The sequence below is a fragment of the Saccopteryx bilineata genome, chromosome 3 (assembly GCF_036850765.1).
Source record: "Saccopteryx bilineata isolate mSacBil1 chromosome 3, mSacBil1_pri_phased_curated, whole genome shotgun sequence".
Lineage (NCBI taxonomy): Eukaryota > Metazoa > Chordata > Mammalia > Chiroptera > Emballonuridae > Saccopteryx > Saccopteryx bilineata.
In genome coordinates this window covers 316,582,353-316,608,085 of record NC_089492.1, presented here as the reverse complement: position 1 = coordinate 316,608,085, position 25,733 = coordinate 316,582,353, and the positions used below count along the sequence as shown (strand labels likewise).

Here is a 25,733-nt window from a genome sequence, read left to right as displayed (position 1 = left end):
GTGGGGGTGCTCTGCCAGGGGGTGGGGGGCAGGGGCCCGGCCCGTCCCCTCCCTGCCCGTCGGGCAAGCACTGGTTCGGCCAGCTCTGGGAGGACAGGAGAACGCAGGGCTTCGCGGGGCTCGAAGAACCAGCCCGGGGGACCAGCCGGGGTGGGGCATGGGGGAGCAAGGCTCAGAGTGAGAAATCTCGGGCAGACACAGAAAGAGACAGGGGAGACCCAGAGACGCACAGAGCAGGACGGGGACGGAGAGATGGTGGCAGAGAAGGTGTGGGGCGGGCTGGGAGAGCCGGCGAGTGTGGGCGCGAGTGAGTGGCGGGGAGGGAGGCTGGGAGCACCCCGCTTGTGGCAGAGGGGCAGAGTCGGGGGAGGCTGCCGAGCGGTTGGGAGGGAAGGGTCCAGGAGAGCGACCAGGACCAGCGGCCGAGGGGGCCAGGGCAGAATGTGGGGGGAAAAGGTGGCGGGTGTGAGTACGCACAGGGTCTTGGCGCTGACCCCTATCTGTCTCTCCTGCCTACCCCGGCCTGTCCCCGCGTTTCTGTCCCGGCCTCTCTGCAGGGCCGGCGCCGCCATGGACTGTAGCTGCGTCTCCGACCTTCTCTTCGCCCCGCCTGCCCTGCCGGCTCTCTGGACCCCCGGTAACTGGCCCGAACTCCCCACCCACCACCCCTTGGGCCTTCCCAGTGTCCCCTCCTTTCTGATCTCTTCTTCTCTTCTCTCTGTCAGACAGAGTCCTTTGAATCTAATCCCTTAATGAAAAACTTGGCTAAAAACTTCACAGCCAGATGTCCCCACCACCTACCTGCTAGGATGTGAGAGTCTTTGTGGGGTGGGTGAGGTATTGAGGTCTGAAAGGATCCAAGAAGGAGTCAGAGGCCTGATCTTGGGCTGTCTGTTGTGCATGTGTCAGTCTGCTGTCAGCTAGGACCTGTGGGCAGAGAAGCAGGCGGACTGGAGACCCACAGGCACCGCTGGAGCAGAGACGGGACCAGAGAGGGCACTAGGCCAGGTGCTAGTGGACAAATGGACAGACAGGACTGTCCAGGCAGTGGGAGGCAGCCAGGTCCCTGGGAGAGAGGACGACTTGCTCAGAAGAGGATGCTCAGAGCTGGGCTTGGAGACAGTCAGACTAGCTTGGATGTGCATGTGAGTCCAAGTCACATGCTCCTCAGATGGGCAGTGTGCATGTGCACTTGGGTGTGTTTGTGGAGACTGAGACCGTGCCTGGTTACTTGGGGCCTTGTAGTGTGACCCTGTGTCACTCTTGTGTGTTTCTGGAAGAAGGGGTCACACTAGGAGACTGTGTCTGTGCAGTGTCTTTGTGCAAGCTGCTGTGCGTACTTGTACGTGTACAACTGAGGCGACCTGAGTGTCTCTGAGCTGGGCGTGTCATGTCTCTTTGGGATGTCCAGTGTGTCTACATTTTAGGATTTAGGGGCTGTCAGCTCGCTGAGTGTGCACCTGCCTCAGTGGGGTGAAGACCCTTTGCCTGGTCTTTATAGGTCTGTCAGATGATGTGTGGTATTCCTAATGTGTTGTGAGGGTGGGTGGCCCCTGGGCCTCTGTGTTGGGAGCTGTGTCTGTGTTGATGTGTGCCCAGCGTTTCTTGCATCTTTGTGTCGCTGAGTGTGACTGAGTATTGGAGGCTGTCTGTGACAATGCGTGTCTTTGTACTGAGATTGTGGGTCCTCTCTCTAGTTGTGTGTGTCTCAGCAGATACAACACACTTGAGGACAGGTGGTGTTCTGAGTGGGGTTGTGTTGTATTCCTGTGTGTGGCCAGTTGCGCTGTCCTCTTTGGGGTTGTGTGGGTGTGTCTGTGAGAGCTGCTTCCCCACTGGGGCGCATTCCGGGTGTGGAATAGGCCTGAGCTCATGTGTTGATTGAGCCCTGGGGCCTGAGATGAGAAAGACTCAACATGGAGGTGAGAGCAAAGTCCCTTCAGGGAGGAAACTGTTTATATACCATGCAGCCTGGGCCAGACCTTGCTCCTCTTTGCCTCCCTCCCCTGAAATCCTAAGAAGCCAGAGAGGGTGAGGAACCGGGGATCACACACAAGGAGGTCTCCCTGCTCGGCCTCCCCTCCCTCACAAACCTCCTTCCCTTTCCTGCACAGCTCACAGCTCTTTACAGGCCAGTTCTGCCTCTGCTCTAATGTCAGAGTCTGGGGCTCTGAGGAAAGGGAAGGGGACAGATAATGTGGCCCAGGAGTGAGCACAGAGATGGGACTCAGGGTTGGGGGCCTTCTGGATAGTGAGATTTAGGGTGGCAAGCATATTCCATTTCCCCCCAACTTGCGGGCATGTTTGGAGAGCGGGTTGCAAAATGCCATCTGAGTGCGGAATGTGTACTGCTGAGCGAGCTGTGGGTGTTGAGAGTGTGGGTGCTTGTGGGGGGAGGCTGTTCAGTCATGGTGCCACCCTGTGTGTGCCCGACAGGTTGACATGTGGGCCTTGGTTCTGACTCACCATCTCCACCACATTCTGTCTTATTTGGGTCTTTGGGGTCCCGTGTGTGTCTTGTCATGGCTGTGTTGAGGTAGGTCGCAGTTCTAAGGGGACGTGTAGCTGTGTGTGTTGATGGGTGTTCAATGTTGATGGTGTGTCTGCCTTGGTGGCACATCGTGTTGGTGTGCTGTGCCCCTGCAGAAGTGTGCCAGTCTGGTGCATCTGTGTCCCAGGGTGCAGCTGATGTCCCTCAAGGGCGACACCCTGCTCTCAGATTGACACAGCATGGATGCAGGGAGGGGACCCAAGGGCACGAAAGGCATAAATACATGAGATGTTGAGATGTGTGCACAGAGCTCAGCCTGGAGGTGCGAGGCGGGGCAGCCCCTGGAGAGAGCTCTGGGGAGATGGAGCAGGCAGCACGGGGAGGAAGGGAGAGGCTGAAACCCAGGCTGTTCAGAATGCAGGAGACTAAAGACCTCCCGGAGCCGGCTGGGCAGGAGGGTGGGGGCCAGGAGAGAAAGGTGGATGCTGGGAAGGGGTGCCTGTCCCTGTCCCTGCATGCTGGCCCTTCCTAGCCCCCCCCCCCCACAGCCCAGGACGCAGCCACTGGCGCCTCCTGCCCTCCACTCTGGACACTGAACCCGGGAGGGCGGTGCCCCAAGAAGGGCCCAGTGCCGAGTTCCGTCTCACTATCCGGGCCGTGTGGGGGTTAGATAGCAGGTGGGGTGTGGAGAGTGGGAGTGGGCTCCCTAAAGACGCCTGAGGCCGGGCAGCTCCTCGTCAAGAGGCCAGGAGTCAGGGAGGTTGGGTGACTTCTGGGTTCCAAGCACAGGCCACTCCCCTGCCTCCCGTTCCCAGGCTTTGCCTTCCCGGATTGGGCCTACAAACCGGAGTCGTCCCCCGGCTCAAGGCAGATCCAGCTGTGGCACTTTATCCTGGAGCTGCTGCAGAAGGAGGAGTACCAGGGTGTCATCGCCTGGCAGGGGGACTATGGGGAATTTGTCATCAAGGACCCCGACGAGGTGGCCCGGCTCTGGGGCATCCGCAAGTGCAAACCCCACATGAACTACGACAAGCTGAGCCGGGCACTGCGGTGAGGAGGGCTGGGCCCTGCCCCTGGGAGCTTTTCCTGGATTTCCTGGGGCAGAATCCCATTAGATCCCACACAGGGCTCTCTGTGGGTGTAACTGCCCGCTTGAGGGGAAGGCGAGCAACAAGGAAGGACCCATGCTCTGGGCTTTGGAGCCACACAAGCCAGGACCCCGCCCCACCTCTTCCTTCCTGGGACCTTGGTCAGGGGGTGTCTGTGAACCCGTTTCCCCAGCGGTGCTCTGTGGCTGGTACAGAGCACGGACCTTGGGCTCTCACTTCGACCCCGTCCTCCCTCTCCCCACAGCTACTATTACAACAAGCGGATTCTTCACAAGACCAAAGGGAAGAGGTTCACCTACAAGTTCAACTTCAGCAAAGTAGTGCTTGTCAATTACCCACTGCTGGATGTGGCAGCAGCCACCACGGGCTCCCCACTCTTGCTGAGCCCTGGTCCCTTTGGAGGGGCCTCTGGGCCAGATGCTCCCCCCCTCACCCCTGAGGTGAGTTAGGATGCTGAAGTTCCACAACTGGTGCCCCCCATGGACCCCTGGGGAGCAGCCAGTCTGAACGCCATGCCTCCCTCACCTCCCTCTCCAGACCCTGCAGACCCTGTTCTCTGCCCCACGCCTGGGAGAGCTGGGGGCCCGAGCACCCCTGTTTACCCCCGAGACGGACAAACTGCGTCTGGACAGCCCTTTCCCATTCCTGGGCTCTGGTAAGGGCCTGGGGAGCGGGGGTGGAGGGGTGAGCTGCACTGCTTGAGGGGAGAAGATGGGAGGACAGGAGGCGGGTGCAGGAAGGACGCAGCAGCAAGGCTGGTATGCCTGCGTGTGCACGCTCAAAAGCTAGAGAAGGATTCACCGGGAGCCGGTGAGGAGGGAAACTGGAAAGGGGGATGGGCTGGGAGAAGGGCTTTCAGGGCACAAGGGGAATAGGGCAGGTGGGGAAGCCTTGTAAAGGGGGACACTGGGGAGACCGTGCAGACAGAACACAGGAGGTGGGGGGCACCCTTTGCTCAGGCCCAGGCAGCCAGCCATGGCTGTGGAGCAGGGGCTCCACCTGATGCCCTGCTTGTGTCCCCAGGTGCCGCTGGCTATTCCAAGCCCCCTAGCCTGCTGGGTCCTTACAGCCGAGCCTTCCCAGAGTACCCCTGGAACTTTAACCCATACCTCGCTGGCCCCTTCCCCAAGCTGCCTCCCTCTCTCTACCCCCCACACTTCTACCCGAACCCTCTGGCCAGCTCCCTGGGCCACCTGCCCTCAGCAGGGGCTGGGGCAGGCCCCACAGCCACACCCCTACTGGCTGCCACAGGGGAGGGCTTGGGCGCTGAGCACCCCTCGGGCCTGGCAGCCCCCCGCCTGGCACTGCCAGGGGCCGGGGGGCCAGAGGCCACACTGGGAGGGAAGGAGGACAGCGACTCTGAGCTGGAGATCACAGATGTCAGCGGCTGTAGCTCTGACAGCGAGGGTGACGAGGGCCTCCCCATGCCTCCCAAGGCCAAGGCTGGCAAAGGAGGGGTCGGCAGCTGAGCAGGCACAGGATGATGGATTCTGCCAGGGCAGCAACCAGGGCCACTGGCTGTGCAGCTTCTTCTGTCTTCTGGTCTGCCCTTGAGGTCCTGCTGGAGGCCAGGGACAAGCCCTTGGCCCCTTCCAGGGCTGGACACATGGCTGCCCTAATCTTCTTCCCCAACCCCAGATTGGGGGGGGGGGTGTCTCACCTGCCCCTTGTCCAGAGAGGGGAGGGAACATGATGGCCTCTAGCTTCCTCCCCAGGGTCCAGTTTGAGGGGGTCCCCACCTGGCCCCACTCCCAAAGTGCAATATGGTGCCCAGCTTCCCTGCCCGCACCCTGCCCCTGTGCTGTGACCTGTGTGTTTATGCGGCTGTGTGTCTTGTGTTGGCCCCAGTCCTGCTACCCTCTCTACACAGGCCCCCTGGGGACAGGGCGCTCAGAGCAATAACCCCGCCCCCAGCCCCGCCCAGGAGGTCTCCTCTTCCTACCAGCTCCCTGTGATGCCCAGTAGCCACCTCCAGAGTTTACTACAAAAATAAAAGAACCGAAAGGAGTGTGGATGTGGGGCGCCCGCATTGTGGGTGACCGTGGAGGCTCGGGGTGGGTACTGGGAGGGAGTATGTGGGGGTGCCTGGGCAGAACTGTGGAAACATGGAAGGAACAACTGGAGAAAGGCAAGAGGCACAGGGGTGACGGGGCGGGACAGACTCGGGACGGGCACGCTGGACGCAGGGTTCCAGACATCGCTCCAGGGCCCCGCCCTCACAACACAGAGCTCACCTTAGATAATATATATTAAAAAATAAACCTCCAATTCAGGGTATAAAAACAGCAAAGGCACTTAGGGTGGGAGATGGAGGGGTGGCCCCCCCCAGGCAATACTGAGACGGCCCAGGAAATGGGGATCACTGTGGTGTCCCCGGGAATGAAGCCCTGAGTTCCCCAAGCAGGAGGCCAAGGTGAACAGGGGGCTGGGGGAGGCAGCGGCCCCAGCTGGCTGCCCCCAGATGTGGCCGAAAGCCCATGCCCTCTCCGTGGACCCTTGGGGTTGCAGATACCGCGGCAGCTGTGCAGTGGCAGGTGGGTGGTCCTCAATTCCTCTCCATCTTGTAGAGGCCTGGGGGGGGGCGGATGCAGGAGAAGAAGGGAGACAGGGAGAGAGATGAAGTGGGGGGGGAGAAATGGAGAGAGAGAAACAGGGAAAACAAGGAAAGGGAGGGTTGAGTAAAAGCAAACACTGGCCAGAGAAACAGAAACCCACAGAGATGGAGAGATGGGAGGTGGACTGAGGAGAGTCAGAAGGACGCACAGAGAGAAGCGGATGGGTCTGTGGAGAGGGGAGCCCCTGAGGTGCTGACTCTGGTCTCCCCAGCTTCCCATTCACCTGGGGCAGGGAGCCTCAGGTACAGCCAGGCTGGGGGACAGTGTTCTCCCCTAGCTGAGACAGGATGAGTCGCAGGCGGCAAAACTCCTCCTCCACCTCCTGCTTGGGGGGATCATCCATGAGAGGGGGCCGCTACTGCGTCAGCCCCTTCCTCCCCTCCCCCTGCCACTCCCTACCCCCAACCCCACACCCCGGCTACCACCTCCAGCTGTTTAATGGTCTCCTCCAGGCTGAGTAGCTCCTCTCGGATTTCCTGGGCCTGTTTGGGGTTCAGGGGGCCGCAGCCTGGAACTCTATCCCCTTCAGGGGGTGGCCCGGTCCCGCTCTCTTCCTCCGAGGGGAACAGAAGCTGCTTCAGGGACAGCACTGGCACAGGGCAAGAGAACAGAGTCAGACAGGGCTGGGGTGGGAGCTGGGGGCGCCCCAGGAGCCTAAGGGTGGGAGTGAGGGTGGGTGAGCTGGGCCTGCAGATGGGACTGGGGATGTGAGAGGGAGTGCAGAGGTGAGGCTGGGGCAGGATGGGGGCACCAAGGATGGAGATGGATTTAGGGAGACTGAACTGAAGGTCAAGGAAGGGATGGAGGCTGCGGAAGAGGGGCTTGGCGCCAAGCCTGTGGTTGGCTGGCACACTATCTGCGGTGGCTGGGCAGGAGACAAGTTGGAAGTTACCAGTCTGGGCTGGTGGCGGCCACACAGGGGATGGGCAGCTACCTTTCTGGAGGGCTTTGGCAGCAAGCTGGCCCTCAGGGCCAGACCTGCAGAAGGGCAGGAGGGCGCTGAGGGTTCTCTCGATCCGGCCTGGGAGGGAAGCAGGACGGGTATTCAGATTCTGCCTGACTTCCTGTGGATACCCCAGCACCGACATGAGGCCCCCCCAGGCTTACCGTCAGCTGGGGGCATCTCTCGGTTGCTACCGTTGCCATTTTCAGAGCTAAGCAGGGGTTCTCGAGTGCTGTGGGGAGGAAGTGCTGGGTGACCCCCACACCCCTGGCCCCAGGGATAGCAGGGGCAGAGAGACAGAGAGCTGGAGGTGGGGAGGTTCAGAGACAGAGACAGAGACAGAGGTCAAGGCTTGGAGAACGGGAGACAGAAGCCTGGCAGTGGAAGACAGAGAGGAGAGGCCCGGGTAAGAGACATGGGCCGTGGTGGGGCAGCACACACATGCACACACTCACAGCACACAGGGAGCGGGGCCCAGCCCCCCAGTCCCCTCCCTGGCTCCCCTCACCTGCTTGGGCTGGGCCGGGGTTTGGGGCGGGAAGCAGGGGCGGGGACCTTCAGGGATCCCGCTGTCTCAGTGATAAGGTTACACCAGCTGGGGAGACAGGCCAGCCCCTGGGCAGTTAGAGCCCCCAGACTTGTGCCAGGGCCACCCACCCTCACCTTGTCCCCAGGGACTCAGGGACCTAGCCCTCTTTGTGGAACCCAGACTCCCTTACTTCTTTCGCTCTGACACGGTCTGTGCCACCAGCTCGTATATCTGGGCCTCCTGGTCCCAGGTAAAAATGACATAGAAGGCTTTGTGATCTGCAAGGGGAGGGGGTGGTTAGGTTCAGAGCCAGGGTGGCTCCCAGGATGCTGGGGCCCTTAGGGCTCCCTGGACTCAGTTCCCTCTCCTGTGTCCCTAACACCCGCCCCCATGTACCCTCCTCCCAGCCTCCCTCTCATGCCCCCACATCTGCCGCCACCATGGTCTTGGGACAGCTTCTTGGCAACATGTTTGCAAATCCCTTGTTACTGGGCTCCTGGTTCCCATCCCTGAGTCCCTACAATCTACAGGCGGCAGCCAGGGGTCTTCAAAATCGCAGGCAGAGCTGGCTACTCTGTTGTGCAAACAGCAAACACCTGGAGCAGCTTCCCACAAAATCTATCACCAGGCCTGGGCACCGGCCCTGCCAGGTTCTGGGACTCCCTCCCACAGCCCGGCCACAGGCCCGCCAAGCGGCCTACTTCTCAACCCACGCTGTGGCCTGCCCTTTGCCAGAATGAGAGCCCCTGGCTCTCGGGGAGCCAGCCGTCCTTGAGCCACAAGGCAGGCCTCACCGGTGGCCACTTCCCGGGTCATGGCGGAGGTAAGCCGCAGCACCGGCCGCAACATCATCTTGCCATCAGGCGTGGGTGTTAGCGTCCGGCTATGCGACTTGAGCAGCAGCCGCTCATCCTGGCGCTGAAGCAGCAGCAGCAGGTCATCCAACAGCAGCACGTGGACCTCTGCAGGGGCAAGGCTGTGCTCGTCACCCCTCCCTACCTGAGCACCTCCCCCCAGGCCTCTGCTTGCTGCCCTGGGCTCACCCACAGCCTTGTCCTTTGTCACCCGCCACGTCAGCGGACCCTCGTGGACCAGCTTCTTCTTGGTGATGTCCAGGTTCTGGAGGCGGGAAGGAGTGATGGTCAGCGCAGGCCAGGGTGGGGCAGGGGAGGGTGGAGATGCCCCTGGCCCTGGGTACTGCAGCCAGGGGTCAGGGCAGGTGCTGGCTGGCAATGGGAAGGGGTCAGAGCTGAGAGGAGGTGAGGGCAGGCGGGGTCACCTTGAACTCGCTCAGCATAGGGTCACTGCTCTGCCGCAGATGGGACAAGTCCAGGCGCCTCTGATAATCCTTAAGCCGCTGAAGCAGGGAACAGAGTGTCACAGGTAGGAGCCGATGGCCGGGGCCATCCCACAGTGACCCCCATGGGGACAAGCCCAGGGGGAGGCCTGACCTCCAGTGATTCTGAGAAGGAGGAGCTGACGGCCCAGGCAACTGCTGGCCAGGCAGTGACCCCTTGGGGTCAAGCTGAGGAACAGGCCTGACCTGCAGAGCAGAAACGACTTGAGATGGACAAAACCAGGCTCACCAGCAGGTCCTCCATGTCCCGCACGGCTTGGTTGACATGATGCAGAATTTCCCGGCAGCACTCGGCCGCCAGCTCCACTTTCTCCCGTTCCGCAGGCTCTTCTGTGGGTGAGGGAGGGACCAGCCCCAGTGAGCCCCAAGCCTGGACGCTGCTCGTCCCTGGCCAGGGTGGGAGATGGGAGAGCTGAGGTCCAGCAAGGATGCCGGCCTACCTGTGTTCTGACCAATGCTCTGCAGGAGCAGGGGGTACTTGGTCAGCCGCTGCATCTCTGTGGGGATCATATCCTTCAGCTGTAGGCGGCGGCACCGTGGGCGGCTCTCGGCCTCCTGAGGGGACATCAGTGCTCAGGTAGCCCACGACTGGGGCTGGCCTATGGAAAGGGACATCAGCCCCTCCTTCCTGGGACCCTGGTCAGACACCACCAGCCCTGCCCACCCACCTGCCCCGCCCACTTCACCTGCACGAAGGCGCAGAAACGAGGCTCCTTGCGCTGCTTGGCTTTGAGCTGCTCTAAGGCAAATGACTGGCGGCTGCAGAAGCGGGAGGAGATTTTCTGGAACCAGGAGCCCTCAGCACCATCAAACTACAGCGAGATTCAGGCCAGGGGTGTCTCAGGTGGGACATGGAAGCCCAGACAAAAAGGCAGGACTGGGGGCCCAGAACCCTGACTTCTGGGTCCTTGGCTGAGAGGAAGGGTTGGGGGCTGGGCTGGGCGCCCTCACCCGGGCCAGCAGCACATCTCCAATCTCCTCAATGAGGTAGCCGCTCTCCTGTCTCCGCTTCATTAGGCGATCGAGGAACAGGGCTGTGGGGGGCGGTGAAGGAAGGGGGTGCTGTCAGGACCTGAAAGATTGTGTAGAGCCCAGTGGGGAGCTGGCGGAGGTGGGGTTGCAAGTATGCCTGATCCTAGGGAATGGTGGGCTGTCCATCCTGCAATTTGAGCTTTAGGACTCTGGGGCGGGGCTGTCCCCAGTGCTAGAACAGAGGCTGCTGGCGATGGGCACTCAAGGAGAATGTGCTAGACCCCAAGTCTAGTCTCTGAGGTCTCCAAGGAGGGAGCTGGCAATGGGGCGCACAGTCGGGCTGTGGCACTGCACTCACAATGCACCTCGATGAGCTCGTCCAGGCTGGGGAAGATATTCTGCAGTTCCTCCAGGGGGAAGAAGCCCCCATCGGCCATAGGCTGGTAGAAGAGGTCATGCAGCACCCGCAGCATACGCACATGGGCTGCCTCTGTCACCAGCAGCTCTGCGGGGCCACCAGGAAGGAAGCATGGTTGGGGAGGGTGTCAACTATGGAGGGCAGTCTCAGACGTAGGCTGGGGGGATGAGGAGAAAGGGACAGGATGGGGGTAACTAACTCTCTTTCTCTGGGTTGAAGTCATTTGCCCCTGAGAGAGAACCACTAAGGATTTGTTGGCCCACTGCCTCTCCGTTTTGGCAGTAATGGCCAGCCAGGGTGATCAACATGTTCCAGTCTGCCTGGCACCAATGGGCTTCTCGCTACACGGAGTTTTTAGTGCCAAAATGGGGAAAGGGAGAACAGGGGAAAGTCCTGGGCAAACCAGGATGACAAGGCCACCCCATAGCCAGCAAGCTTGTAGCTGTGTTTAGTGTCTAAACGTCCAGCAAGTGAATTAGCCTCAGATTCTGGGACAAGACCCCCTCTGTGCACAGGCTGACAGCCTCGGACCCAGGGGCCCACGTGTACCGACATGCTTGAACTCCAAGGGCCCCAGCAGTCCCCAGAGACTAACTGCATGTTTGTGTGTGTTATGCGTATTTTTCTGGTGAGAGAACTTGCTATGCTATCTGATGTAGCTACCAGCCACATACTCTTCTTTAAAATATTAATTAAAATGAAACACAAAATTCAGTACTCGCCACAGTTCAGGTGCTCAACAGCCATTATGTGGCTGGTGGTTACTGCGCTGCACAGTGCAAATATCACCATTTCCATCATTCCAGAAAGTTTGGGAGCACTGCTTATATTTTGATCATATTCTTAGAAATATCTGTGACCTAAAAACCATTTACATACTGCCCTAAAAATTCTGAATGAGTATCTTCTTTAAGAAAACTTCCAAACAAGCTTCCAAAAGCATCTATATACTTTTGCCAAATCCCCTTTACATCCTCACAATTCAAAATCACAGACAATAATCAAGTTGAAAATGATATTCCCATCATCTCTCAGACCAGAAGCAAACACTAATATACTGATTATCTTCCCCAACTTTTTCCCATGGACTCCCTTGCACAAACGGGCGAGATTGTAGTAATAACAGCGGCTGTACTAGACTGCCCTGACTCCCCGCCCAACGCCATGCTGAACACCTCACACGAATCATCTCATCCTCATGGTAGCCTGAGATAGGAACTGTTACTGCTCATGTTTCACAAATAGGGAAACAAAGGCTTATGTTAGAAATACAGTTTTATATGCCAGTTCCTGCTCTTAATATCACTGTCTTGCACTGTCAGAAATTCTTTGGAAATGTGACTTTGCAAGCAGCATTCCTGGTCCACAGAGTGGCTGTTCTATCACGTAATGCAATAAATGGACCTCTGCCTTCAAGTTCTGCCTGTTGTGAATAACACTGAGATGGGCATACCCGTGTCCGTCCCTGTCTTTGCCAGTGCTGGGCTGTGTGCTTGATCACAGGGGGCCGGAGGGGGTGGCACTCACCGCTAATGACCTCCTGCCGCTTCACCTGGCTCTTGAGCAGGCTGTGCAGGGTGCTGGGGGGGACGAGCTCCCGCCACCCGGGGGGCTCTTCCGGCTCCAGCTCTAGTCCTGACCGTCCTGGGTCTCCATCCTCTCCAGGCTCAGGGCTGTGGGACAGAGGCCTTGCCGGTTAAAACCCTGGCTTTAGGCATCCCAGAGAGGACACTTTGAGTCCTAGTGTTCGACCTCAGCATTTGATGCCCCTAGGGTGACCCATGCTGCAGACCAGCCTCCAGGTTTCTAGAAAGAGCGGTCCTACCCCTCTCCTGTGACCACTATAAGCCTTCAGTGATCTCAGCGTCTGATTCCCAGTTCTCTGTGACTCTGGCAACAACCCATTTCCCTACCCCCCAACTCTCCAGGCTGACTCAGTGGACTGGGGGGGAGGGGAGTTGGAGTGACGTACGTGGCTCGTCGGGCAGGGCCAAGCACAGCCGTGGCGGAGCTGGGGTCCATGTCCACGTCGCTCCGGGAGCGGCCCCCACCCCGGCCCTTAGCCCCGAGGCTGCCCCGGGAAGGCCGGCGGCGGTCACTCACCCGCAGGCTCTCTGAGCGCCCCAGACGCCCCGACAGCCTGGACCCCAAGGCCAAGGACAGAGTCAGGCAGAGGCCAGGACAAGGACAGAGACAAGGACAGACCAGGACAGGAATAGATGGGGAGAGACCAGGACAGGGACAGTGACAGTGACAGACCGTGACAGGGACAGACGGGGAGAAAACAGGACACAGGGAGACAAGCAAAGACCAGGACAGGGAGAGATGGGGATAGACCAGGACAGAGATCAAACATGCAACAGAAAAGAGGAGAGTCAGAAGGAGCAATGGGATCGAGGCGGGCTGGGGCAGTTGGGGCTGGTCAGGATGGATTTTGAAATTTGGTGGGGGAGGGGAGGGGAACCCCATGTGAAGCACAGGACTGACCCCTCCCTTCACTAAGGCAGGGGATGGGGGCAGAGCCAGGAGTTGGAGGTGGGAGAAGGGAAATTTTAATACTTAGCTCTTTGGCTGGGAGGGTGATGTCCCCACCCACCCCTCTCAGGGGTGAAGGGGAGTGGGTGGCCCATGGGGAGAGGGGAGGGGCTGGGAGAAGTGGGGGAGGGGCTAGCCCTCCCCCAACCCAGGGCCCAGGCACCCACCTCTTCCACCTTCTGGGGAAAGAGGGGCACAGGGTCAGAGGCAGACCCAGATGGAACCCAACTCACCTCCCCCACCCAACAAAGGGTCCCCAAAGCAGCAGCACAAGGACAGGCAGGGGGCAGAGCCTGCCCCCCAACTCTGAGGGGGACAGGGCCCCCAGGCATGGAGCACGGAGGACTGGGGGCTGAGGGAAGAAGCACTGGGAGGCAGGAGCAAGGCAGCTGGGCTGAGGCTTAAAAGGAGGGATGAAAAATGAAAGGGTGAAGGGGGAGGGGAAGGAGAAGAAGGGGAGGAGAAGAGGCAGTGATGAAAGAAGAGGAAGAGAAGGAAAAAGAGGAGAGAAGAAATAACTGAAAAGGAAGAAGAGGGAAAAAAGGGAAGAAAAAGGAATGAAAGAAATAACAGGAGAAAAAAGGGGAAAAAAGAAACGGAGGAGCAGAGCAGCATGGAGATGGCTTGGAGATAGCAGGTGGAAATGGCAGCAAGACCCCAACACGCATCCTCCCAGCCCCGGTTCCTGCGCTCAGCTTCCCAGACCCCACAGCCCGGGCACCTCTCTGTATCTGGACCCTCCTCGGTGTTCTCCAGGGGTGCCGGGGACTCCAGGCTGGCTGGGCCCTGTGGGGCCGGGTCCCCCAGCTCCAATGAGGCATCAACACCTATGGGAGCAGCAGGGAGAGCAGTGCAAACTGAGAGTCCCCCTTGGCATGGAGATGGGACTCAGAGGGTCTCAGTTTCCTCTGCTGTGGAATGAGGGGCGGGACACCAAGGGGCTGCTCTGTGTTTCCATGAGGATGGACAGATGGAAAGACTTCTGAGAACATAGCCTGGACAGGACTGGTGGGGAGAGTGGATGTTCTCTTCAATGTTTCCACATCCATCTGTTCTCTCAACCCTCAACAAGGACTTTCGGGAAGCAGATATACCCCATTTAGAGATGAGGAGACTGAGGTTCAGAGACATAACACAAGTAAGCTGCAGAGCTGGGATTTGAAACTGGGCCTGGTCAAGTAGCTGTCTACGGTCTCAGGGGCTGAAGGCCATACAAGGAATGTAAGAAATGAAGTTAATGGGACTGGTGGGCTCACCATCTTCGGCAGGGGTCGGGAAACTTTTTGGCTGAGAGAGCCATGAACGCCACATATTTTAAAATGTAATTCTGTGAGAGCCATACAATGACCCATGTACATTACACATTATCCAATAAAAATTTGGTGTTTTCCCAGAGGACAGCTGTGATTGGCTCCAGCCACCCGCAACCATGAACATGAGCGGTAGGAAATGAATGGATTGTAATACATGAGAATGTTTTATATTTTTAACATTATTAAAGATTTGTCGGCCCTGGCCGGTTGGCTCAATGGTACAGCGTCGGCCTGGCGTGCAGGGGTCCCAGGTTCGATTCCCGGCCAGGGCACACAGGAGAAGCGCCCATCTGCTTCTCCACCCCTCCCCCTCTCCTTCCTCTCTGTCTCTCTCTTCCCCTCCCGCAGCCAAGGCTCCATTGGAGCAAAGATGGCCCGGGCGCTGGGGATGGCTCCTTGGCCTCTGCCCCAGGCGCTAGAGTGGCTCTGGTCACAACAGAGCGACGCCCCGGAGGGGCAGAGCATCGCCCCTGGTGGGCAGAGCGTCGCCCCCTGGTGGGCGTGCTGGGTGGATCCCGGTCGGGCGCATGCGGGAGTCTGTCTGACTGTCTATTCCCGTTTCCAGCTTCAGAAAAATACAAAAAAAAAAAAAAAGATTTTTGTCTGTGAGCCAGATGCAGCCATCAAAAGAGCCACATCTGGCTCGCGAGCCATAGGTTCCTGACTCTACAGGGACTGATTGGCAATGTACTCAGAGAGGGTTCTGGGAAATGAAGCCATGGGGATGATTGGAAATGAAGTCCAAGGAGGTGGGAAACACATTACCAGGACAGAGGTCAGAGCCTGGGAGGAAAGCGCGGAATGGGTAAATTGAGAGAAGGGGTGGTTTTATTATTAACACTGGTGACCAAGAACAGGGATGGACATTCAGGGAGTACCAAAGGGTGGCTCACTATGGGGACCAGGAAACTCACCTGGTTCCCGGTCAGGGCTGTCCGTAGACAGAAACTGCAGTGAAGCTCCAGGGGTATCCTGCCCAGGAACCCCAACATTCCGGTCCTTGGAGGGCACACCCAAGCCTCCCTTCCGTTCTGTGAGGCCTGGCTTCTCAGCTGGGGAGACATTAAGGGAGAAAGGGGGAAATGAGTCCAGTAACTCATCCACAGTAGCCCAGGGATCTGGTATGCTGTGCTCTAGCCCCGTCCCTCTCCATCACCCAGGAGACCCCTCCTCCTCCCTCAGACCCGGGAGTCCTGGCCCCCAGCCCCTATCCCCTCAGACCCGGAAGATCCCTCCTTCCCCTCTTAGGTTCCCAAGATGGATGCTCTGGCTTCGGCATCATTACCATCAGCCTCCACTTTGAGGTGTCGATAATCTGGGCCTGAAACAAGAGATGGGACTAATGGGGCTGTGAGGTGGGGAACGTGGCATGGGGAAGTCAGGGCAGGCCAAGACTGGCACCTCACCCTGGGTCTCTCCGCGGTTCCAGCGGGCGGCATCCAGAAAGCTGCTCAGTCCTTTCTTGGTCTTGGTCGGCTCATCTGACCGCCGGTTCCCCATCACCTGTGAGAGGTAGGGGGAGGCCAGAGATGGCCTTTCTGAGCCACCAACATAAAGGAATTGGGCCCAGAAGCACAGTCATGGGGCTTCCCATGGGGTCTCTGGAAGGAAAGGCCCAGGTCTGAACACTCAGGTAAACACCTTTTTCCGGAAGAAATTCCTCCCTGACTTCTTGTCTCCACTCTTGGTCCGCACCCCAAGGTGGCGCATGTATAAGCTGATGGCGTGGACCACAGCAGCACTGCAGGGAGGGGATGGTAAGGAACCCACAGGCGGACATGTGCACTGCTCCCCCACAGCCTTTCCCCCTGCGTTCGCTTCCCTCCCAACACCACAACCCCTTCCTGCTACATGGGGAGAGGGTTCCAGGGGACAGGACCAGACACTGCTCTCCCCAGAATCCCATGCCCCCAGTGCCTCCTCCCTGGAGCCCAGGAGACTACAACGCCTGGCCTGCTGTCTTCTCTGCTTCCATTACCTCTTTTCTTCATCAGTAGAGATGGTATGTCTGTGAGGAGAGCAAAAACAAACTTGCTAAGCCTGTAGTCTCTGTCCACCCAGCACAAATGTCCAGGTTTTTGTCCCTTTGAAGCTAGGACAGGACAAAGGAGAAGCAGAGAGGGCACTGCCAAAACAACTGGAAAGAAGGCTCACAGGAGGGAGGAGATGATCTTGTCTGGGTACAGCAGACAGGAGTGAAAGGACCGAACCCAAGTGCCAGGCCTGAATACAGGCCAGGGACGGCCCTGGAAACGGGGAGAACCCAGGAGTGGGGAGGGAAGACGAATAATCAGATGGGCTGAAATGCTGGGGCCGTGGGATCCAGAAGTCCAGAGGAAAGGCTAAGGAACACGTCATGGAGCTGCAGGGGGAACCCTGAAATGGATGGGGAGGCTGGGGCTGGGGTGGCCCTACTCACTGCATCTCCTCCAAGTGGGCCAGCAGCCGCTCAGCCACATGCCGCTCCCGGGCCTCGAAGCCCGCACGATCCCGCACCACCCAGGCCTCCAGCTGGGCCAGCTCCTGCTCCCAGGGAGTCATGCCCATGAGCCGCTTAGAGCGGAAGTCCTCCAGCTGCCGGCTGACGGCTGCCTGCTGGCTCTGCACCACCTCCTGCACAGACTGTCGCTGGAGGTCCTCGGAGAGGAGGTCTGGCCGCGTGCGGTCTGCAGGAAGAGGGACGTGGGCTGGGGGCCACTTTCCTGGGCCCTGGCTCACCACCCACCCTTGGACTCCAACAGTCATGCTTGCTTGGGCTGCTGCTGTGGCCAGGAGGAAGTAAGGAATCCCTGCTAACCAGGGAGCATGGCACCCGGCCTCCCTCCCTGGGCCTCCTGGGAGGACTGGCCCCTGCTAGAGACCCCTCCCTCATCTCAAAGTCCCCTCTCTTCACCTTACCAAGTTCAAAGGCGACTGTGGGAGGGACAGGCACCCGCAGAACCTGCTTGAGAGAGAATGGAGTGAAGGGGAGGACCTGGCAGTGACTGGCATGGCAGCTTGGGTGCTCCTGGGAATGGCGGTCTGAGAGCAGAGCTGTGGGAGGGCCAGGCTGGCGCATGTGCTCCCCGGGTCAGGCCACCCTTTAGGCCGCCCTCAGCGGGGCGGGGGTTGAAAGACACAGGTGGCTCTCAGGGCCAAAGGCAGGGGGAACTGGGGCCCCTCGAAGGTGTCTCTCACCGCGGTCTTCTCCAGGAAGCTGTGGTAGAAGTCGAGGAAGGCCTTCTTGGCCTCCTTGGGGCCCAGGGAGCCCAGCATGTCCGCGTGCAGGCAGCAGAGCTGCGGAGACAGAGCTTGACCTGTCATCCCTCCCGGCCACCCAAACCATGCTTCCCCTTGGAAAGCGTCCGGGCTCAAATCCTCTAGGAAGTGTGCTCCCTGGTCTCTACGGTCCCCACACCCAGGACCTGCCTCTCTCAAGGCCTCCTGGGGGCCACCATGAGCATTTGGTGGCTTTTTATCCTGTGGAATGGTTTGTTGGGGCTCTGTCTCCTCCCTGCTGCCACTACCACGAGCTACACAGGTATATACCGGACGCCTTCTAAACCCTCCACATACACGGACTTGTTAGCTCATAGGGACACTGTTATCCTGTTTCACAGATGAGAACACTGAGCTCGAGTTTACTCAAGGTCACATAGTAAGTGACAGAGTGGGGCCTGGAGTCCAGACAGCCTACCTCCACTACACGCCCTCACCTAGAGAGAGCATGAACAACTTGAGGGTGTCGTGAGGGTGGGGGTGTAGGTTCTGATCCACCTGTGTCTCAGCCAGGGCCCAGTACACGGAGTGGGCTGGGTAAATAAACAGGTGAACAAGTGGGGCTCATTTATACATTCATTGAGCACTTCCTGCGACTGCCTAAGGCCAGCCTTTTACTGGGTAACGCTGGAAATGCAGTGGGGACTCCAATCTGTCCTGACTCCTGGGGGCTCTCATCAGGTAAGGAACATGCTCTTGGTCTCAGTATGCTAAAGACTCGGTCCAGTGGGGGTGGGATTCTTGTTTCTGCCCCTGTAAACACTGTCAACAAATCTAAGTCACCCCACCCTCCACTCTAAAGCAAAAAACCCATGAAAGGCCTGACCAGGCAGTGGCGCAGTGGATAGAGTGTTGGACTGGGATGCGAAGGGCCCAGGTCGCTGGCTTGAGCCCAGAGGTCCCTGGCTTGAGCAAGGGGTCGTTCCCTCAGCCGGAGCCCCCGTGGTCAAGGCACATATGAGAAAGCAATCACTGAACAACTAAGGTGTCGCAACTAAGAACTGATGGTTCACATCTCTCTCCCTTCCTGTCTGTCCCTATCTGTCCCTCTCTCTGAGTCTCTCTCTGTCTCTGTCAAAAACAAAAACAAACAAACAAAAAAACCCCATGAAAGGCCACTGGGAAGCAGCCTAGGCCCACAGCTATCCCTTCACTGCTCTCCCAAGCAGTGAGTGAGGGAGCAGCATCGGAAAAATCTCACAATGCCAGAGGCCACCTGGGTCACCTCAGCCAAGCCCTTGGTTCTCTCAGGCCTCAGGTTCCACATCCGTGAAGGACACTGTAGTCAATACCATCCCTGGGGTGAGTCCCTTGTCCAAAGGACCAGAGCCTCCCTGCACCCAGGGAGGAGCTGGTACTTTTCTGGGGAGAAGACAATTTCCTAATTTCCTTCCAGTTTCTGAAGCCTCAGTGTCCGTCTACGGGCCCTTTAGTCTGTGATGCACAGGCATCCCTCCCTGGCACTCCCACCAGTCACCCTGTCTTCAGGAGGGATCTGCTGTGTGTTTCCAGGACAGCCCAGTGCCCTGGGTTGACCCTGCGCTTGGCCACCCTGGGGCTTCTTGGGATGGGCCCTTGTCCACAGAGCCTCTTCCTTCCTACGTCACTGCTGGGTTCCCTAGACCCTCGGGGCTTCATACAGCACGGCTCTGCATCGGCAGCTCTTGGGTGCTGTCTGCTTGATACAGGTTTCTGGATCATCAATTACATTTTCTCTGCCTTGTCGGCTGCTTGTGGTGGCTGCTTGTTCTTGAATCAGGACCTGCAGTTCCACCTAGATCTGAGGAGGCTCATGGCTTCTCCCAAGCACCAGCCCTTAATGACTGACTGGTGGCACTTGTCAAGGCCACGGGGAGAAGGATTAGATTTCCAGTCTGTGGGAAAGGGTGCTGTCACTGATGGGTGACACTGCCACAGGCACAGGAGGGGGTGGGGGCGTGCCGTTTGCCAGGCTTCTGGATCCTGTTGCTCTCTGCATGGCTCTGCTGTGTGTGCTCTCCCGGCCTGTACTCGCTGCTTGCTGGGATTGATACAGGGCACCTGCAATCTCACACAGGGGCCCTCCGGCTGTCTAGGTCTAGCTCTGCCCTCTTGGACTCCTGGCTCATCTTCACCAGCAGCCTACTGAATGCACCGCCCACTCTGGCCTGGCCCAGCCCCGCCCTCACCAGGGGTCCTGGCTCGAACTGCAGGGCCACATGCTGCAGGAGGGCCATCAGGTGGGCCGGGCGCCGCTTCACCTGCTCCAGGCTCTGGAACTGGCTGTTCTGTTCCTCTGCATTCTGGGGGGGAGGAATGGGGGTGAGACTGTGGGGTGCAGAAGAGGGGCCTTGGGCTTGACCCTCCCCCTCCCCTGGCACTTCCCGATGGATCCCAGCTGGGGGGAGCGGGTAATGACAGGCCGATGCTGTAATGGTGGCAGCAGTACAGAGGTTAGGGAGAATGGAGATTTCATGTTATAATGAGAGGTGATGAGGACAAAACTTAGGTGAGATGAAAGGGGACTCTGTACTGTCACTGGGAGGTGGCGACAATAATTGGGGTGAGAGTAAAAAGGGTGGGATAAAGAATGGAGTAGAGGAGTGAGGAAGGAGGAACCACAAAGATGAGAAAGAGAAGGGCAATGGGAGGATGCAGCAGGTCGCCTCTGAGGGGAGAGAACTGGACCTAAAGTGGGAGGGACACTGAGGATGGGCCTTGATGTGCTGGGGTCCCAGGGAGCCAGGGACAGAAGCTTTCCCACTCCATCTCCCCCTCACCGTCTCCAGTTCGTTCTCAAAATCTTCGTCCTCGGCCCCAATGATGCTGACGGGCACCAGGCCAGGCCTCGGTGGCCCCGGGGCCTGCGGAAAAGGAGGCTGGCTTCAGCCCACAGAGCTCCCACCTCACAGCCCCCCAGCACCCTCACCCCTCTGCTCTCTCCACTCACCACCCCTCGGGCCACGACGTTGTCTGTCTCCATGGGCTCCGCAGGGCTGGGGGAAGAGGAGGGGCAGCGGTTAGGGGATGGGAGGAGGTGCACAGGGCGGTTACTCACAGATTCCTGGCCCAGGTGTGAAGGTGAGTAAACAGCCTTCCCCCATCTGGGCCTCTGGAGCTCAATGAGGCCTCTGTGTGGCGACAAAGAGCCCTTCAGAGGCCAGCCAGGGCAGGGAGCCCAAGGGACAGGGATCCATGTGGGGGGAGAAGCTGCAGTCCCAAGAGCCTGGGTGCATGAAGGAGCTGTGGCCATGGCAGCCTGCAATGTTTGGGTCCCGAATGAGGAAGGGGGGTAGGATTCAGACTCTGAGATTCAAGGGAGGAGGGGCCAGGCCTGCAAAGTTGGGGAGCTTCAAGGGGAGGTAGGAATGCTATACTGGGGTATGGGGGGGCTCTCCTCTGATCTGTGACAGGCTTGGGGCAGGATGTTGCCTCTGAACCCACCAGCCCCACTTCCTGTGACAGGAAATCACAATGGCAAATTTTCCAACCCCCAATCTCTCCACATAAGAAAACAAAGCTCTGAGTACTCCTCCCGCAGGGACCAAGAGCCTGGACTCTTGTGTTCTTTCCCTCAGGGATCTGATATTTCTCTGGCTTCTAGTCCCAGAAAAACCAGGAATGATCCTACACAGCTCATCCACCCCCAAGGTGTGTCTGTCTCCCTCACCTACGTCCATCTGTCTTACCAGCTCTCTTTCCCCCAGCCAGCACTCCTTGGCTGTCTCTCCCTTGAATCTACCTCACTTTGCCTCTCTTCTCCATGTTTCCTCGTTTTCTCTCTTCCTTCAGAACTGTCTCATCTTCCCCACTGTCTCTGCTTCCCCTCCTCCTCCTCCTCCTCCTCAGTCATCTCCACCCCATCCCTATTTCTGTTGCTCTCTGCCTTTCCCCTCTGTCTCTTCTTTCTGCCTGGCACTTACATGTGTAACTACCACATTGGTTTCTGCACCTCTCTGGGTCATTCATAACTTTCTCTACCCCGTCATCTCCCTCAGAGTCTCCACTTCTCCCTGTGTCTTCCCACTGACATCTTCTGTGTCCTAAATTAGGCTAATGCCACACGAACCCATGTCAGGCAAGAAGAACTGTGGAAACAGGGGTGGGGTGAACCAGTGAGGTGGGCGCTCTCCCCACAGTCCAGAGCTTTTTATTTATAACCCTAGTTGCCTGAGACCTGCCCTTCTCCCTCTTCCATGGGCTTCCTCCCTAGCACTCAATAAGTGGTAGCTATAATTTTGATTATGATCATTAAACAATGATGCTTTCTGGAGTGTCCAAATGCCGTACCATGGGTTCATTCAAGCAGGCATCATTTTTATTCTTTTCCATAAAGGGTAGCTTTCCAATATCCAAGCTTCGGTAATTTAAGATTTGAGCATTGTTAAATGTTCACATAAATAAAATTGCAAACCGAGGCAGAAAAATAATATTATTTATTATGAGATCTAAACTTAGAGGTGCCAGGCCTTGCTCTGAGTGCTTCACATGCAGTAACTCACTTAACCCTCACAACCACAAGCACCTGATGCTATTGTTATTCCCACCAGAGATGGAAAACTGTCACTGGACTATCAGCTGCCACTTCTGGACCGGAAAACACGACCATGAAGATGGAGAGTCCATGCTTATGCCACTTAGGAATGAACAGGTTCAACAGAAGCAGGGAGATTCCCAAAGAGCACAGCAGAGGACACATGTTATCTGAGTAAATGCCAGGCAGGCCCCAGATCATGCACTTGACACATACTATCTCCTTTACTCCTTCTCACAATGATATGAAATAATAACATTTAATGTGTACTAAGTGCCATTAAGCATGTGCCAGGCACAGCATACTGCTAATAGGTATGAGCTCATTTAATCCTCTTAGTGACCCCATGAGGTCATTATTATTATTATCCCCATTTTACAGAGAAAGAAACTCAGACACATCTCATAAGGGACAGACCAGGATTCAGACCCAAGCAGCCTGGCTTCAGAGTTAGCGCATTTACACTTTATCTTAACCAAAAGGCCAAGAAGCGACAGTTTATACATTTAACTACCAGAAGGCGCTGCTTCAGAGCATGGGAAACACCAGCCTTAGGAAACTGAAATCTGAACCAAAGCTGAGACACATCAGGTCTTCTTATGGGGCCTGGAAAAGTGGGGGATATGTGGACACTGTGGCCTGGGCAGGAATACCAGGTTGGACTTTGCTCTTCAGAGAGGGTTGGGGCTGAGGGTGGGGGAATTGGCTGCTTAGGAGAGGGAGGGTGAGGGGCTGCCATTAGGTTGAAGCTGTGGGTGGATCTGCAGGCAACTGACAAGGCCCGCGGTCCAGCAAAAGGGGTGCTATGTGCATAGGGCTGTTGGACATCAGGACAGGTTTAGGGGTGGGGACCCTACAGCAAAGCAGGCAAGTGTGGAGAACATGGACACCTGGGTTCTATGCAGGTCTCAGGGTATCTTTAAGATACTGCATGGATGAGCATGGTCTCCAAGAACTTCTGGGAGCCTTAAAGAACCTGAAATACAGGGTAGTCCAGGTGAGTCCATAAGAGGCCCAGATTCCATTTGACACATGGCAGGTCTAAGGGATCCCAGGGTCATACATGATCACAAAACTAAATAAAATCCATTTACGAGAATCTCTGGAGTTTAAAAGGGGCTCAGAATTCTACAGGGTCCTGTGGTGGTTCCTATATTCAGGATCTACAGAGTCCCGGGTTCTAGGGGATGCTACTGACTGATGGGGACCCCAGGTCTGTAAGGAGCCGGGTCTCCATAGCAGGCTAGCAGAAACCCGGGGAGTCTGTAGTACCTTGATAATCTACATGGAACCTGGTGGGTCTACACGATCCGCCAAACCTACACGAGTCTACACGGGCCCCAAATCCTATAGGTAACGTGGTGGTGTGCAATGCCAGGGATGCTGGGGCCGACTTGCAGAGTCAGGGTCTGACGCCCGCCGGGGGCCGCGTCCCTCACCTGCTCCGGGTCGGAGAAGCCACCGCAGTTGCCAGAACCGAAGCCTCCGCGGGCCGGCTCCCGGCTCTCCCCACCCGCCCCCGAGGCGCTCTAGCCACCCCAGAGGCCACTTTTGATTCTAACTCCACTCCTCCCGCGAGCCGCTCTAGCCCGGCTACTGCCAGTCGACTCTATTCCTCCTGTCGGCCGCTCTAGCTCTCTACTGCGCCAAACTGGCCAGATGGGGCCGCTCTGGCCTGCCTTGGAGGACTGGCGTTTTTGTATTTCGACTGCTTCCGTCACTCCCCTGGGCCCCGCCCCACCTCCTGCTAGAGGTGCGGAAGGTGCGGGCCCTACCGCCAGTGTCTACCTGAGATCTCAGAGTCACCCCGGCCCCTTAGTTCCCGGACTGCGCTCCTCGCCCTGTCTTGTCTCCCTAACCCGGGGACCAGTTGAATACCCAACGCTTGTACATTAATTCTCCCCGCATCCCCGCTTCCCAACCTCCGCACACTTTCCTCTGGGCTGGAATGCAAAAGTCCTGGGTTAGAGCGTATCTTTCCCTCTGACATACATTATAACATGGAATAACCAATTATTTCTTTCCGAGCCTCAGTTTTCCTATCCATACAATGGGATAAGATCGCTAGCTCTGTCCCTTACAACTCAGCTCTCAGGATATATGGCAGATGCGCTTTGCAACTTTCAGCTTCACAGCGGCCCACAACGTTGTTAACTGTCGTTTTCTTTTTAGGGGCCCTAAAGCAAACGGGGTTGGAGGTCGACGCTTAGCGGAAAGCACGTGCGAATCAAGTTCCAGCTCCACTCGGTCTCACGTGTGTGCCCCGGGAGTCGGCTCTGCCCCTGGCCTCAGTTTCCCGACCCGTCCAGTGGGAGTGACCACCCGTTCCCCGCGGGACAGGTGGAGGCCTCGAGCCGGGCCTCGCAAGCCTCACCCTCACCTACTGGGCCTCGGCAAGTGTTCCTTATCCTCGCTTTGCCCCTTTGACAGGTGGGAAAACTGAGGCTCGGGAGGAGCGCCGCTGGCTCCCGGGGGCCCCGAGGAGGCCCCTGCACTGCCCGCAGCGCCCCAGCCCCTCCATCCTCCTCCCACTTCCCCGAGCAGCGAGGGGAGGGGCCGGGCGGGGCCACGGACGGTGTACCTGGTGTCCGCGCGGGGAGGTGACCGGCGGGGCGCCCGAGGTCGGGCGCGGCGATCCCGGCCCTGCGTCCCGGCTCCCGCTTCCTGGCTCCGGCGGGGCAGGAAGTTGGGGCGTTTTTCCGGAGGCCCCCACCCGGCCGCCCCTCCCCGCTTCCTGCCCGCGCCCCGGGCCCGCCCGGCACCTCCGCTTCCTTCCCCTTCTCGCCGCCCGCCTGGCCCCCGCCTGGCCCCGCCCTGGCCGCGCCCGACCTCAGCCCGCGGAGTCCGGCCGTGGGTTTGTGGGACGCGGGCTCCTCGCTGACCACAGCTGCCCGGCGCCCGCATCCCCTCGGGGCGGGACTGGGCGGCCGCGCCCGCCTCAGTCTGGCAGCCTCCCCCTTTCCGTCTCTCTGTGTCGCCGGTCTTCCTCTCTTTCTCTGGCTCTCCGTGTTTGTGTCCCTCCCTCTCTCTGTCTCTCTCTCCGTTTCTCCACTGGGGTCTTCCCGCCCGCCCCCCTCCTCTCTGTCACTTTCTCTCTGGGAGCCCTTCTCTTCCCACCTCTGGGTCTCTGCAGAGCCATCTGTCATTCCCCCGCGGTTGCTTTTCTCTAAGTCCGTTTTTCTATGGAACCTTCCTTCCTTTCCATCTCTTTTTGCCCTGTCTCTGAGGGTCTCCCTCTCTGATTCCCTGCCCTTCATTGTCTGTCCCTGCCCTTACTCTGTCTCTGTCACTATCTGTTTCTTAGTCTTTCTCCCCTATCTCGGAAACTCTGCATCTCTGTGCCTCTGTCACTGCCCCTCAGTCTCCCCACTTCCCCCAAGCTAGGGCCACAGACTCTCCAAACCCCCTCCCAGAGAACAGGTGTGGCCATAGAATAAGGTACCAGCTCCACCAGACAGTCCTCTGTGATTCTGGGACTTAAATACATATAAATAGATATGGTCACCTTGATTCCCTCCTGTGCCCCCCTTGCTCGGGAAGATATGGCCTGGGGTGGAGCTGTCCCCAAGATACCTCCTGACTCTCCCAGGGGGCAGCCAGGATTGGCTGCCTGGTCCCAGGTAGTGGGAATGGGCAACAGCTGGGGGCTCAGCACCCTGGGTCTGAGGGAGGAAGGGACT

The 25,733-nt window shown here is 58.2% G+C and overlaps 2 protein-coding genes across 5 annotated transcripts; one reads left to right on the top strand and one right to left on the bottom strand.

Moving 5' to 3' along the window:
• The first annotated feature begins 570 nt into the window (after window positions 1-570).
• ERFL (ETS repressor factor like) lies at window positions 571-5,490 on the top strand. The gene is made up of 5 exons (XM_066265351.1): window positions 571-637; window positions 3,307-3,541; window positions 3,845-4,040; window positions 4,138-4,255; window positions 4,624-5,490. The coding sequence occupies exons 1-5, from the start codon at window positions 571-573 to the stop codon at window positions 5,067-5,069; spliced, it is 1,062 nt and encodes a 353-aa protein (XP_066121448.1). The 3' UTR covers window positions 5,070-5,490.
• Window positions 5,491-5,830: 340 nt separating this feature from the next.
• Window positions 5,831-24,957, bottom strand: ARHGEF1 (Rho guanine nucleotide exchange factor 1). Of its 4 annotated transcripts, none has more exons than XM_066271924.1 (31): window positions 24,635-24,957; window positions 20,470-20,515; window positions 20,300-20,383; window positions 19,709-19,822; window positions 17,460-17,558; window positions 17,181-17,223; window positions 16,702-16,948; window positions 16,261-16,290; window positions 15,924-16,023; window positions 15,689-15,785; window positions 15,568-15,603; window positions 15,197-15,334; window positions 13,691-13,796; window positions 13,137-13,148; window positions 12,407-12,574; window positions 11,962-12,107; window positions 10,375-10,521; window positions 9,996-10,078; window positions 9,731-9,856; window positions 9,485-9,599; window positions 9,274-9,374; window positions 8,967-9,044; window positions 8,731-8,806; window positions 8,482-8,649; window positions 7,878-7,965; window positions 7,667-7,753; window positions 7,323-7,390; window positions 7,150-7,236; window positions 6,641-6,804; window positions 6,439-6,537; window positions 5,831-6,171 (listed from the first exon to the last, which is right to left on the bottom strand). In XM_066271924.1, the coding sequence occupies exons 1-30, from the start codon at window positions 24,955-24,957 to the stop codon at window positions 6,454-6,456; spliced, it is 3,261 nt and encodes a 1,086-aa protein (XP_066128021.1). In that variant the 3' UTR covers window positions 5,831-6,171; window positions 6,439-6,453. The 4 variants fall into 4 exon arrangements, with proteins under 4 accessions (XP_066128021.1, XP_066128024.1, XP_066128022.1 ...); XM_066271927.1 differs by lacking the exon at window positions 24,635-24,957 and adding an exon at window positions 23,493-23,569; XM_066271925.1 differs by lacking the exon at window positions 13,137-13,148.
• Window positions 24,958-25,733: the final 776 nt, after the last annotated feature.

Coding starts and splice junctions, on each gene's coding strand:
- ERFL (XM_066265351.1), top strand. CDS start 571: ATGGACTGTAGCTGCGTCTCCGACCTTCTCTTCGCCCCGCCTGCCCTG. Junction 638..3,306: donor GCCGGCTCTCTGGACCCCCG/GTAACTGGCCCG, acceptor TCCCGTTCCCAG/GCTTTGCCTTCCCGGATTGG. Junction 4,256..4,623: donor TTTCCCATTCCTGGGCTCTG/GTAAGGGCCTGG, acceptor TTGTGTCCCCAG/GTGCCGCTGGCTATTCCAAG.
- ARHGEF1 (XM_066271924.1), bottom strand. CDS start 24,957: ATGCGGGCGCCGGGCAGCTGTGGTCAGCGAGGAGCCCGCGTCCCACAA. Junction 20,516..24,634: donor CCTCCCCGCGCGGACACCAG/GTACACCGTCCG, acceptor CTCTTCCCCCAG/CCCTGCGGAGCCCATGGAGA. Junction 9,375..9,484: donor GAGCATTGGTCAGAACACAG/GTAGGCCGGCAT, acceptor CCTCACCCACAG/AAGAGCCTGCGGAACGGGAG.